This window comes from Vanessa tameamea, chromosome Z (assembly GCF_037043105.1).
Source record: "Vanessa tameamea isolate UH-Manoa-2023 chromosome Z, ilVanTame1 primary haplotype, whole genome shotgun sequence".
NCBI classification, from domain to species: Eukaryota; Metazoa; Arthropoda; class Insecta; order Lepidoptera; family Nymphalidae; genus Vanessa; species Vanessa tameamea.
This window is the reverse complement of record NC_087341.1, coordinates 13,909,188-13,921,196: the sequence shown is the minus strand read 5'-3', so window position 1 is coordinate 13,921,196 and position 12,009 is coordinate 13,909,188. Positions and strand designations below refer to the sequence as shown.

At 30.9% G+C, this 12,009-nt stretch overlaps 1 protein-coding gene across 1 annotated transcript in view; it reads right to left on the bottom strand.

The window, feature by feature from the left end:
• LOC113396629 (DNA-binding protein D-ETS-3) overlaps positions 1-739 on the bottom strand; it is a 76,411-nt gene extending 75,672 nt beyond the window's left edge. Inside the window, exon 1 of the mRNA XM_026634641.2 lies at positions 367-739. Coding sequence (XP_026490426.1) covers positions 367-371 — 5 coding nt within the window. The 5' untranslated portion in view covers positions 372-739. The remainder of the gene's footprint in view (positions 1-366) is intronic.
• Positions 740-12,009: the final 11,270 nt, after the last annotated feature.

Sequence of the window (12,009 nt, the reverse complement as noted above, 5' to 3'; positions counted from 1 at the left end):
ATTTACTAGTTAATTTCCGTCTGCGGGGTAGGGGGGAGTAAACGAATACCACTTATACCTGAGTAGGTTTATGCACCTACCTACCTTTTTAAATATCAATATATTATATAAAAGTATCATATACGCAATTCCAGATTATATTTAATATATTTATACATAATCTATTAAGTTTAATTTATTTGCATATATTTATAACAAAACCCTTCGATCTCAACTCAAACATATCTTTAAATAAATAACTTTAAGAGTGTATAATACTCATAAAATTTCTTTTCTATTCATCATTTTGTAATGAAAAGACAGAGACACATTGATGTTTCCGTTGCAACTTTGAATATTCAAAATAATATAAACAAGGAATCTCACCTCATATCGGATATTCTTTTTCGTTTCGGTCGCTTTCCGTCTTTCTTATTCTTATCCGTGGTGACGTTTTTATTTGTGGTATCACATTTCAGTGATACCACTTGACGTTGAACATTCACCGTTTTAATGCGAAAACCAGAAGGTATTAAAGGGAATAACCCTTAAAGGAACATTATCACTATTATTCCAAGAACATCATACACTTTCACATATCGAATAGAGAGTTTTGAAGCTGTTCTGGAAAGGATTTTGCCAATTCACCGTTTGAATGACAGTGTTAATGACCCCGAGGCGAGGAGGTGCTGGACAAATATTGCCTTATTGATCTTAATTTAGAAATCTAGTTAGATATAGTGATGATATCGTGATGATGTCCTTCCGACGACTGTGTGTAACGCGCCTGCGCTGTGCGCCATAGCATTCAAATTGATTGCATCCGGCGTAAGGGAAATGTGTCGTATAACCAATTTATATTTGCTGCTCGATTTGACCACAACGTTGCGCAAACTTTCCAAGGCTCGTATATTTCTTTTGTATTCATATTATTTCTTGATTTCTCAAATTTATTCATAGTTTTTTTTTATGATTTCTAAACGATTTATTATTAAAGATTAAATTACATGTATGTTATAACGTCGCTTGACTATCGGTTAATATTTTTCAATAACGGCTAATCAAAAGTTATTTTATATATGAAATAAAATGATCAAGACGATTAATGTATATTTCATAAACTCTAATTAATAAATAGTACAGTTCCGTAGTCAGTCCGTAATAGTCCCCTTGCTAGAAGAAGATTTCTCAATGGTTTTATTCGATCACACTACTTCACGGAGTGTTGGCTTGCATGTGGCAGAATCTGACACTGTGCCTTCACCATCGAGCAGGAGATGAATTAAACTGAATTAATTATCTGTATATCTGTGAATCTGTTCAACGAGTCTATTCTCACTCGAAATAATATAGATATCATATTCAATTACTGTTACCATCATAGTCTCAACGATAAGTAATATAACTTTGAAGATGATATTCTTTTAACCGACCATATTTCCAGTGCATTAAAAAAAGAGTGATTTTTTATACAATTGGAACAGCGTGTCCCGAAGCTAGTGGCACACGCGTGGGCGTTTGGCGAGGCGGCCACTTCACCGCAGGAAGTCTGGATTACCTTATTATATATCCGACAAAGCGTCATCCGCCGCGTCTCGCTACCGGCCTTCACCTTACTATTGCTCTTGACTTCAATTTGCATATATGAATGTTTGATATTTTTACACAGCGAAAATAAGCCTATTCCGTGAAAGGTGTTTATTTTACTTATAGAGCGTGTACTAGTTTATATAATGCTATTGAGTTATACGTGATTGGAGTATTTTTTTTATATCAATAGCTTAAGATGTTAATTTATAGATATAAAGGTTTTCTTATTGTAATGAAAGTATACTTATATTTTTATATAAGTGTTAATTTAAATGATTCTGATTTATATATTTAAAAATACAATAGTTAGTCTAAATTAGTTCTCAGTAACAATACTTAAAACACATTGCCTGATATAGTTTCTTACAATTTATTTTTGTAAAGGAGCTGATTAATTGCTTGTCATTTTTCGGTATCAAACACAAATGGATGTCGCAAGCAACAACTTCTGATTTATTTTCATTTTCATATTTTATTATAGTGTATGTATTTATTATATATATTATGTATTTACAAAATAATACGAATTATTCACTTCGAGTTAAAATCCAATCACCAGAATGTGTCAAGACTATAACGAAACGGTTGATGATAATCCATATCTAGACAGTTCCACGCCTAAATTGTACAGGTTTAAAAAGACATTGAATCATAATTTTACTAAATACTTAAAAATGAACAGTGCCTAGTTACGCTGTCTTTGAACGCATTGTGTAATATTATAGCGTAGCTTTGAATTTGTACTAACTATACGTCCCAACTTCGCTCGGATACAATAAGGTTCTATATTATTAAATTGAAGAACATACATACATTAAAATACCTGTTATTTCGCCGATATTAATTCTCGAAATTTCTCTGCTATATTATATCTGCTATATACATGTATTACATATATAAGCCCACCTCTTGAATCACTCTGTTTATTGATGAAAACAGCACTAAAATCCGTAGTTTAGCTTAAAATATCGAAGCATTCGGGCGGCGGGAAGCGAGTTTGTTTTACACTACTTTTTGTATAATAATGTATTGTTTTACTGTATTTCATTAGTTATGTGTGTCAAATAAACGGTACGGTTGCTTATAAGTAGTCACTATTTCCTAAACATTTTGTATAAGAAATATAAACGTATCTGTCAACATCACTTTTCATTCAACCATGGGATTCAAAATGCTATGCCCCAACTCATTAAAATCATATTATTGATATGATCTAAGGTGTACAATACTACAGTGTTATTTGATCTATCTCGTAGGGTTCAGTCCGCGTTTGCAATGTAAGCAAAAATGTGTTTATTTACGACATCACAGTAGAAACCTCTAAAATTGACAGTGTTTCTTTATTATATTATCTGTGTATTGTATATATTAAACTTCCTCTTGAATCACTCTATTTATTAAAAAAACCGCATCAAAAACCGTTGCGTACTTTTAAAGATCTAAGCGTAGGTACATAAGGACAGACAGACATAGGGAAGCGACTTGGTTTTATACTATGTAGTGATTTAATAACGCAAAAACAAGGAAAGCTTATATTAAGTGTGATTACGTCTCTGGCTTTAATAAAAACTCTTTTGATATTTAATATTGTTCTTGGTTACTTGTCTGATTTAATTAAATCTTTTTCAGAATCAATTTAAACGAGTACTTCATTCAAGTCGATTTCTTTAATTCAACGATTATTTTTCATAAATCAAATTATTATTTCACGCATTGCTTAAATATCAACTTAAAAATATATATATATATTAGTATTATGAACTTTAAATCAATTAGTTAAAGGCAAAGTTGAAGAGATGTAATCAATTCATGACTTTTGAAAGAACAACTTAAATTCACTTACTTACTTACCCTTATAAGTTATTTCATAATTTAAACATAAAATTAAGTACAAAAACAGAAAATAGTAAGATACGACTGGTCACTTATCACGGAACCAATCGAGCGGGAAATCGATCTGGGTAGCGTGGGGATGAAACTTTTACTGGAGGTTCTACACTTCATTGATTTGTGACACAGATTGTGTGTCTAAGTTTTATACTTCATGTACCTTTCCCTTATTTTATTTTCTTTACACACAGAATGTTATTTTGTCAATAATAGTATAGTGTGTATATATCACCGTAGAATTGTAAATACCGTTAGATTGTAATATATACAGTGAGATTGTGAACTGTCAAAAGATTGTGAACATACTGCTTAAAATTTAACGCATTATTTTCGATTTTACACTGAATTTACAGTGATTTATATGTAGTTGGTGTAAAGATTTTGTGCAAACCTTGGTAGTTACCATCAAATCAACAAATATTCTACCGCCAAGCAGCAATACTAAGAACTTATGTGTTACGTTTCAAAGGTTGGTGAGTTAGTGCTGTAGACACAATCGACATAGCATCTTGGTTACCGATATCTGCATCACATGGTTGGTGTAAAGGTTGGTTCATATTCTTTACAGTGCATTTAATAGGCGTTGGTACCAGATGGTCCATTTTCCAGTCTTATCTTTTAATATCTCAATATCAAATTAAAAAAAAATGTTACTAATGTCATTTATGGTGTTAAAGTTCTTAGTACTAACGTTTTTAACTGCAAGTATTTTTATAAGCTAGTATTTTAATTCTAGTATTGAGTTAATTATTGAGTCTATTTTTATGTTTGTATGAAATTCATTCGTCTTTACAGACGTTTTTTTTAATTAAAAATTTTGAACAACTTCTATAAAAACATTTAAGCATTTCGTTTCTAAAGTTATTCGTATAACATTAAAGATAAATTGTAAAACATAATTTTCAATCTATTTAAATCTATTATATGTATGTATGTTTAATTTACGTGAACACTATATCACTATTTCATGAATCATTTCGTTCCAATTTTACCGCCTCAAAAACTATTTTATTACAATATAAAGTAATTAATTTGGTTTATGAATAATAAATAAAAAAATAAACGAATATATCACTGGCACAAAGGCCCGTTTGGAGCTGGTTTACGGTAAATAGTGTTGTATATCAGTTTAATACTAACAAAATGCATCATAACGCAATACAAACCACCGCCGATGCGTCCATTTGGCACACTCGTGTAAAGCTAACGCATTCATCAACCCATATTATGTTTATGTAAACAATACGATTCTTTCCGAATAACTTAATGCATTTGCCAATGGTAACTTGATGCATTTTTTTGTTTTAATTTTACCTATGATTATAACGAATATTAAACAAGTCGTTAAGTTAGATAAGAAATTAATTGCTAAAGTATCTCTTATTTGTATAGATTTTTCGTATAAATATCTATGTTCTGTGTTTCTTTGTCTAATTTTTCTTACATTTGTATAAGTAAATGATATTTTATAAAAACAGTCGCTATTTATTTTCGATTGTAGTTAAAATCGCTGAAAATCTGGAAAGCACGAAATAAGAGAATTTTGTTGTGCTAATTGATTATCGGACAACTATTAAATTTTTAAATCTAATTAGTAGCTTCTAACGACAGAAAATTAGTCAAATTATGGTAGTTTAGAAGATATGCAAAAACAGATGATCATACATACATAGCCCGTAGATAAAAAAGCATCGTTCGACATAGGTTGTCTGTAAATCAAAACAAGACATATTCTAAAAAGGATTTACCTAAATTCAACCTCTTTTGTTATTCAGAGTGAATGGGAAAGTTCGAATTTTGCAATAACAGAATGTTTTTTTACTGTATATTATTGTAATACTTATTGGCTTTATTTAAAAACGAAAGGGTTCAAATTTCCATTAGAAAATATATAACCCATTTTGATACAATTATTTTTGTTATATTATGTTAAGATATTTACGGCTTATTATAAATACAGAATATAAATAGAAAAAAAGAACAAAATGTTTCATACGTTACCGTCCGTCATAAAATATTTCTACTTTAAGTTTAGAGATAACGCCGTGTCCTACGTTATATATTGTGGTTTAGTAAATTGGGATGACCACTTTTACTGCAAAGTAGTTCTTACTCCTCAGACAATAAGATTCATAGTTTCCACGTAAATTATTTGCGTACACGAATATATTGTAGGTGGTATCAAGTTGTATTAACATAGAGGCATAAATTTCGTCGTGCTTCAAGTCAGCGCTGTAATACTGCTGAATAATATTCGCATAAATCAGAGGCGAATTAATTATTGTTGTCGACTCTCTTACATATGTAGTGGTTGAATACACTACAGTCATAATAACGTATATTTTTTTATGCTCGTCGACTTACTTTTCGAAATTAGTCTCCATGAAAAACCTTTCTACTTTAACGGGATAATATACGAAGATTCGTTTCAGTAATGATAAAAGTTATTTTTTAGTTACCTATATGAATAGTTTCGAGGGATGTCTCTTACTGGATGTAAGTCATACGTCTTTAAAATATTGTTTAATATATAAAAGGATAGATATGCTGAACAGCAATGTTATTTCTCATCAATATAATTCTATTTAATCTGTGTTATTGTAAGTATAAGGGACGTGGCTGACATGATGGCATATTGACTAAGTAAGTAATGAAATGTCATTAGTAATTGTACCAGTTATCCAAACTTAGTTATGTTGGTTAGAATTTTTAGTTACTTTTTCTTAGGCCCATCTAGTTTCGAGTTCCTTTTATAAAAATAATTGGTCTCTCTATCCATTACCGATTTTCACTCATATTTTCATCTCTCTTACATGAACAGACGTCAATAGCTTCGGTTTTGCATTATTAGAACTCCTCGATTCTCTCAATGTTGTTCTCTTGTTCCACCGAGAATTCGTTTGAGCACCGCCTTATATCAAATAAATAATTATAGATAGAACGATACTGTAAAGAATCTTACTCGTTAACATAAACGCAAAATCAACAAATGTGTTATTCTATAAAAACACACTTCGTATCTCACTCGTGAACGATGATGAAAACTGACTTATATTCAAAATCATATAATACTTTGGGTCGCGTTCTGTGTTTCGAGTTTCGATTGTGTTCTAACAGCTAAAAGCTTTAATCATCATCAGATCACATCCGCTCATAAATTTGGGATATGAATTATAAATAACTAGCGACTTGCCCCGGCTTCGCACGGGTGCAATGCTGATACTAAATATAATACGTTCACATCTTTTTCAGTCAGTTCATATTGATCTATATTTTCTATTTTTATATTATTTTCAGTAAGACAACCAAAGGTAGATTACACGAAAAATCAAAATTACATTTCAAAATGTTCTCGGCTAATGTTCTAGTATTCACAGGTAGTCTCACCATGTACTATTACATTACACAATGTGTATCAAAACATAATCAATGATTAGAGATGAGAATTATAATATTGTTTTTAACTATTATATAACAAATATTAATTAATAAAACCAACAAAATATACCATAAAATTAGAAATGAGCACAGATAACATTCTTTTTTATTCGATTGAACTGAATTAGGGTATGTTAAATACACAATGTATTTAAGGTACTTAATTGGATAAGGATTAATGTTTTTATGCTTAAAATCGCTTTGTAAATAAGCCTTTATTTCTCGAAATAAGTGAAGGATAAAAAATGGTTAGGTTTTGTGGGTTTTCCCTAAGAGACAGACATAGGTATACCATCACGGACTTTTTAGTACACCTTTTTAAGGTGTACAATATTGTAGTACATTATTGTAATCTATCTCGTAGGGTCCAGCCAGCGTTTGCAATGTAAGCGCATAAAAATGTGTTTATTTACGTCATTACATTGGAAATCTCTAAAATTATCAATGTTTTTCTACTATATTATGTATATATTATACTTATAAACCTTCCTTTACGCACACTTGTGTCATATATATGACGTGGACATAAACAAAAAGACGCTTTACTATAAAAAAAAATAGCTTACAAATTGTTGATAAATCTTTGTAACAAAACGTAATTTGTCTAACAGATATATTTTCGCCTGGTCATGCAAATAATTTAAGTGCAATATTGAAGAGTACTTTTCAATGGGCTGCTGCTAAAATGTGCTGGCTTGCACCATATATCGTAGCTTAAATGCGTTCAGGCGTGGATTACACAAATAATTAACTGAAATTCACTTATTAAAGAATTCGCAATAGTAAATTGTATATATCTTAAGATCTATCTACCTAGAACTTATGCATATACTAGAAAATCGCAAAGACAGATGGAGCGCGGTGTTTGTTTTCCAAATCATTTAAAAATATTTTAATTTGTCTTATATACATATAAAATAAAGAGGCAAAGAATTTTCAATATATTTTATTACAGCTCCATTTAACTAATGTCCTTCCCTTATAACTTGGTAAATGTATATATTTAAAATATATCAAGAGATCCACAAAACTGTTTCTCAGACAAAAGAAACAATAATAATAAAAGCGGTGCCTTTCGCTTTCCTCAAGACGGTAATCATGTCGTTACATGTAGAACCCATTCACACATATACATGCCCCAATGAATCGTCGTTAGTGGATAAAATGTGACAGATTTTCATTCAACATATCCAAATATAACGATTATTTAAATCCAAATATATATGTATTTAATAGAAACCTAGGTGATTTTTTCTGAACGTTTTTTTTATGTTTAAGGCATATTTGTGGTATATAGTACGAGCTTATGAGCTAGTTGTGAAACACAAAAATTATATGTAATAATTCAAGACTGTAAAGATTATTAAAGGATTAAATGACAATTTGTCGATGTGAGAATGAACTGCTATTGTTTGTTTAATATAAGGAGTAAGATATAATATTTTTATAAATAATTTAATAAAAATATTTATAATATTGATAAGTATTTATAAATCTAAAGGACTTCAGATATAAATAGAAATATTTTGGTGAGCAAAGATCATTGTCGGATGTAACTATTTGAGGAAAATTAACTGAAAAAAATTGGATTTATATAAAACAATAAAGCATGTATTATAATAATAACTTATTTATTAGTAACCTTATGACCGTCGGTCATCCTAATGAATTATTAATAAAAATATTAGAATCAATAACATAATTTTGAAAATAAATTATGTATAGTACATCAAGAGGAACGAGAAACGAATTCAAAATCCTTTGGAGGCAAATGGTGTACGTAACGTCTTGGGTGGTGGCAATTTGGCGTCTTACCTCGAATCACCTGCATCACTTGGATACCGGGGTACCGTCACCGTCCATGTCTGCGGCGCCGGCGGCCGGACACGTACGTCACACCCGGAAGAGCTCGACTTGCCCGCGCGGTAAAAAAAATAAACAAATCGATATATCGGAGAAGCAAGCGAGCGTTCGCGGACAGGAAGCTAGGATAATAGCGAAGCCTCGTCCGGTGGTCGGAGACAGCGGGGTGGGGTGGTTGACGACCACGCCCCTAGGCGGAGCCACGCTTCGCCTGCGCGGGATTATCACCCCTTCGATGCGCTGGCTGATTCTAAACATTTAACAAAAGACCAGCCACAATGCCTCCTTATTTTTGAGATAAGTCACTCCTTCCTATCACTGAGGTAGCATTATTCCTGATACAAAATGTTTAGATAGTGATAAACGTTATTACTTCAGATAACTTAAAAACAGATAAAGTTAAAATTTTTCTTTTTTCATTATTTTTTCCGTTTTAAATTTATTTGGAATTTAAGATTATTTCTAAGCTATCTTTGATTTGCGTATCGTAGGTTACATTGAGGTCACTTTTAATTAAACCTTTCTCGATCAAACTACTTTTTTAATTAAAATCTTGTGATGAATTTGATTTTATAGGATCACCTTTACCTTCCTGTTTAATAAAGATTGTTATCTAACGTGTACGATTTCTTTCAATAAATATATAAAAAATCTACTTGTATTTTAAAAGCCCTAAAACCAATACTATAATGTTTGTGAGACTTATCTATAAAAAGTAAGTAACCGATATAATTATTATTAAAATTTAATCAAAACACAGAGACAAATATAATGTATGCTAGCCTTATAAAGAATCTTTGAAATCGAGGATTGCGGGTACAAACCTGGGCTAGCACCATTGTGTTAAGGTTGTAACAATTATAATTAATCTCCTGCTCGGATGCGAAATACGGAAACCTACATATTATGTCAGAGGAAATCATGGTCCACCAGTACGGTGAAAATGTGAAGTTTGAGCCTTCTCAAGACGAGTAGAGAATTTTCTCAGCAGGATATTTTTTTACCAGGTAATTTTATGCGCTTTTTTCATAAGTGGGAATGAAAATTTTCCCGTAGATTAATTTAAATATAGAAATGATGAATTTGAACATAAGTACAAAAGGATATTCGTGGATTATTTTTTTCCAAAATTGTTGAATATTCCATAGTTTTCGGTAGTTACGGAATCTGGTAAGAGTTTGCAATTATGGTTTTGATACAAGAGAATAGAATAGTTTTATTTTATGCTGTTCCTATTACGTTTCCTTACGACTTTTGACGTCAGTCTGTACGACTGCAGAGTATGAGGTGATTTTATTTGAGAAAAGGATAACTAGTGATTTTCATGCCATTTGATCTCGGTAGAAACTGAATTCCTTTGAATCTTTGGCACTAGATATATGGCATCTATATCAGAACTCTTGGAAGTAATTATGGATGTATAAAAACTTGCTTTTTAGTCCTAATTTTTTTTAGTTTCTCATTGGTCTTGTTTTGTTTACAATTATATTCGTTGATTCCGTACAGAACATAAAGGCTACTATTATGTATAATATGTGTATAATTATTTATTTATTTATTTATTTATTTATTATATTTATAACTATTTAAAAAAATACTATTATATCTTGTCGTGTTTTTTAGCATTAACTCCACGCTTTTTCATCATCAATATAATCTTGTATCGAATAATATGCCTTCTTTACCAATGTATTTTTTACAATTGACTTGAATTTCTGAAACGGCAAAGTTAAAAATGTCCGCGGAATTTTATTATTAGCAGATACCTTGCCCCAAGAATGATTTATTGACTTTGCGGAGTCGGAAAATCAATAAATCATTCTGAATCCTTCTAAATCCTATGGAAACTCTAGGATAGTTCAATGTGAGCGCAAATTATAAGTTTTTATATCTGCTACTTTACTTAACAAGTAAATATTGAGCACGATGATATCTTTTTCAATGAATTCTTCTTATTCGAAACCGTCAATCGATCGCGATTTGCTACAACCATTTCTCCTTAAAACAGATTTCGTTTCGGGCGTACATTTTTGAACACACGTGTTTACTCATTAATTTGCGCGCACACAACAAATAACAATATTGTTGTCATTTGTATGTTATGTTGTTATGTTCTGGTCCGAATATTGAAGGAGAAATTGTATTCAGGCACAAGGGATTTAAATTTAGATACATGACTAGCGGCATTTCGGCTATCAGCTAAGACTACCTCTGACCATCAGGTTTGTTTGCTCGCCTGTTTATTATAAGAAAACTACGTATTGTAGCTAAAATAACCTTAATTATTTCTCTAAAATCATTTATCCTTATCTCATCAATTAATCAATTAGGAGATCGGTTAAATAATTATGTAATAGTTTAGATAAACCTTCATTTTTATTTTTCTCGAATGTAATGTTTTTTTTAAACACACAGATAATATAATCGTTAATTTTAAGATTGACTTTTCAGTTCAGGTGGTTTGGCCGTAAAAGCGTAACACACATAGTAACTTTCGCATTTATAACATCAGTGTAATTAACTGCGATTAACGCATAACAATTTCCATGGGAATATTTCTGTTTTATAATTCTTAATAAAAAAAAAAAATAGGTGTTTGTTTGCATTCAAATTAGTACGTACTTAAATATAAACAATAATTAAAAATAGCTACTGCACAAATCATGAAAGCGTGTTATTGTGACAAGTTCGGAAGCAGCATTTTCCTTTTGAAAAGCAATTCCGTATAGTAGCTAAATCATTTACGTTCGTAATTGTTATATGACGAGCTATTATTAATATAACAATTAGTTACATTTTCTATGTGTAAATCTCATTGTACTTAATAGTACGGTAACAGCTCTATTAAATTACGGTCTATGTCGGTAGACTCTCCAGTAATACTCAGTAAATAGTACTAAAGAACAGCAACTAATACTCGTACTTAAATATTATACTAACTAGATATAATATAATTTAAGTGTAATTTCCAATTTACTTTTAATCTTCACTTAGTGGTAGGTACCACCCACTCATCAGATATTCTACCGCTAAACATCGTACTCAGTATTGTTGTGTTCCAGTTTGAAGGGTGAGTGAGCCAGTGTAACTAAAGATATAAGGGACATAACATCTTAGTTCCCAAGTTCGGTGGCGTATTGGCGATGTAAGGAATGGTTAATAAATAGGAGAGCTGGCTAATATTTAGTTAGAGAATCGGAATTGCTTTTCAAAAGGAAAATGGTGCTTGCAAACTTTTCACAATAATAC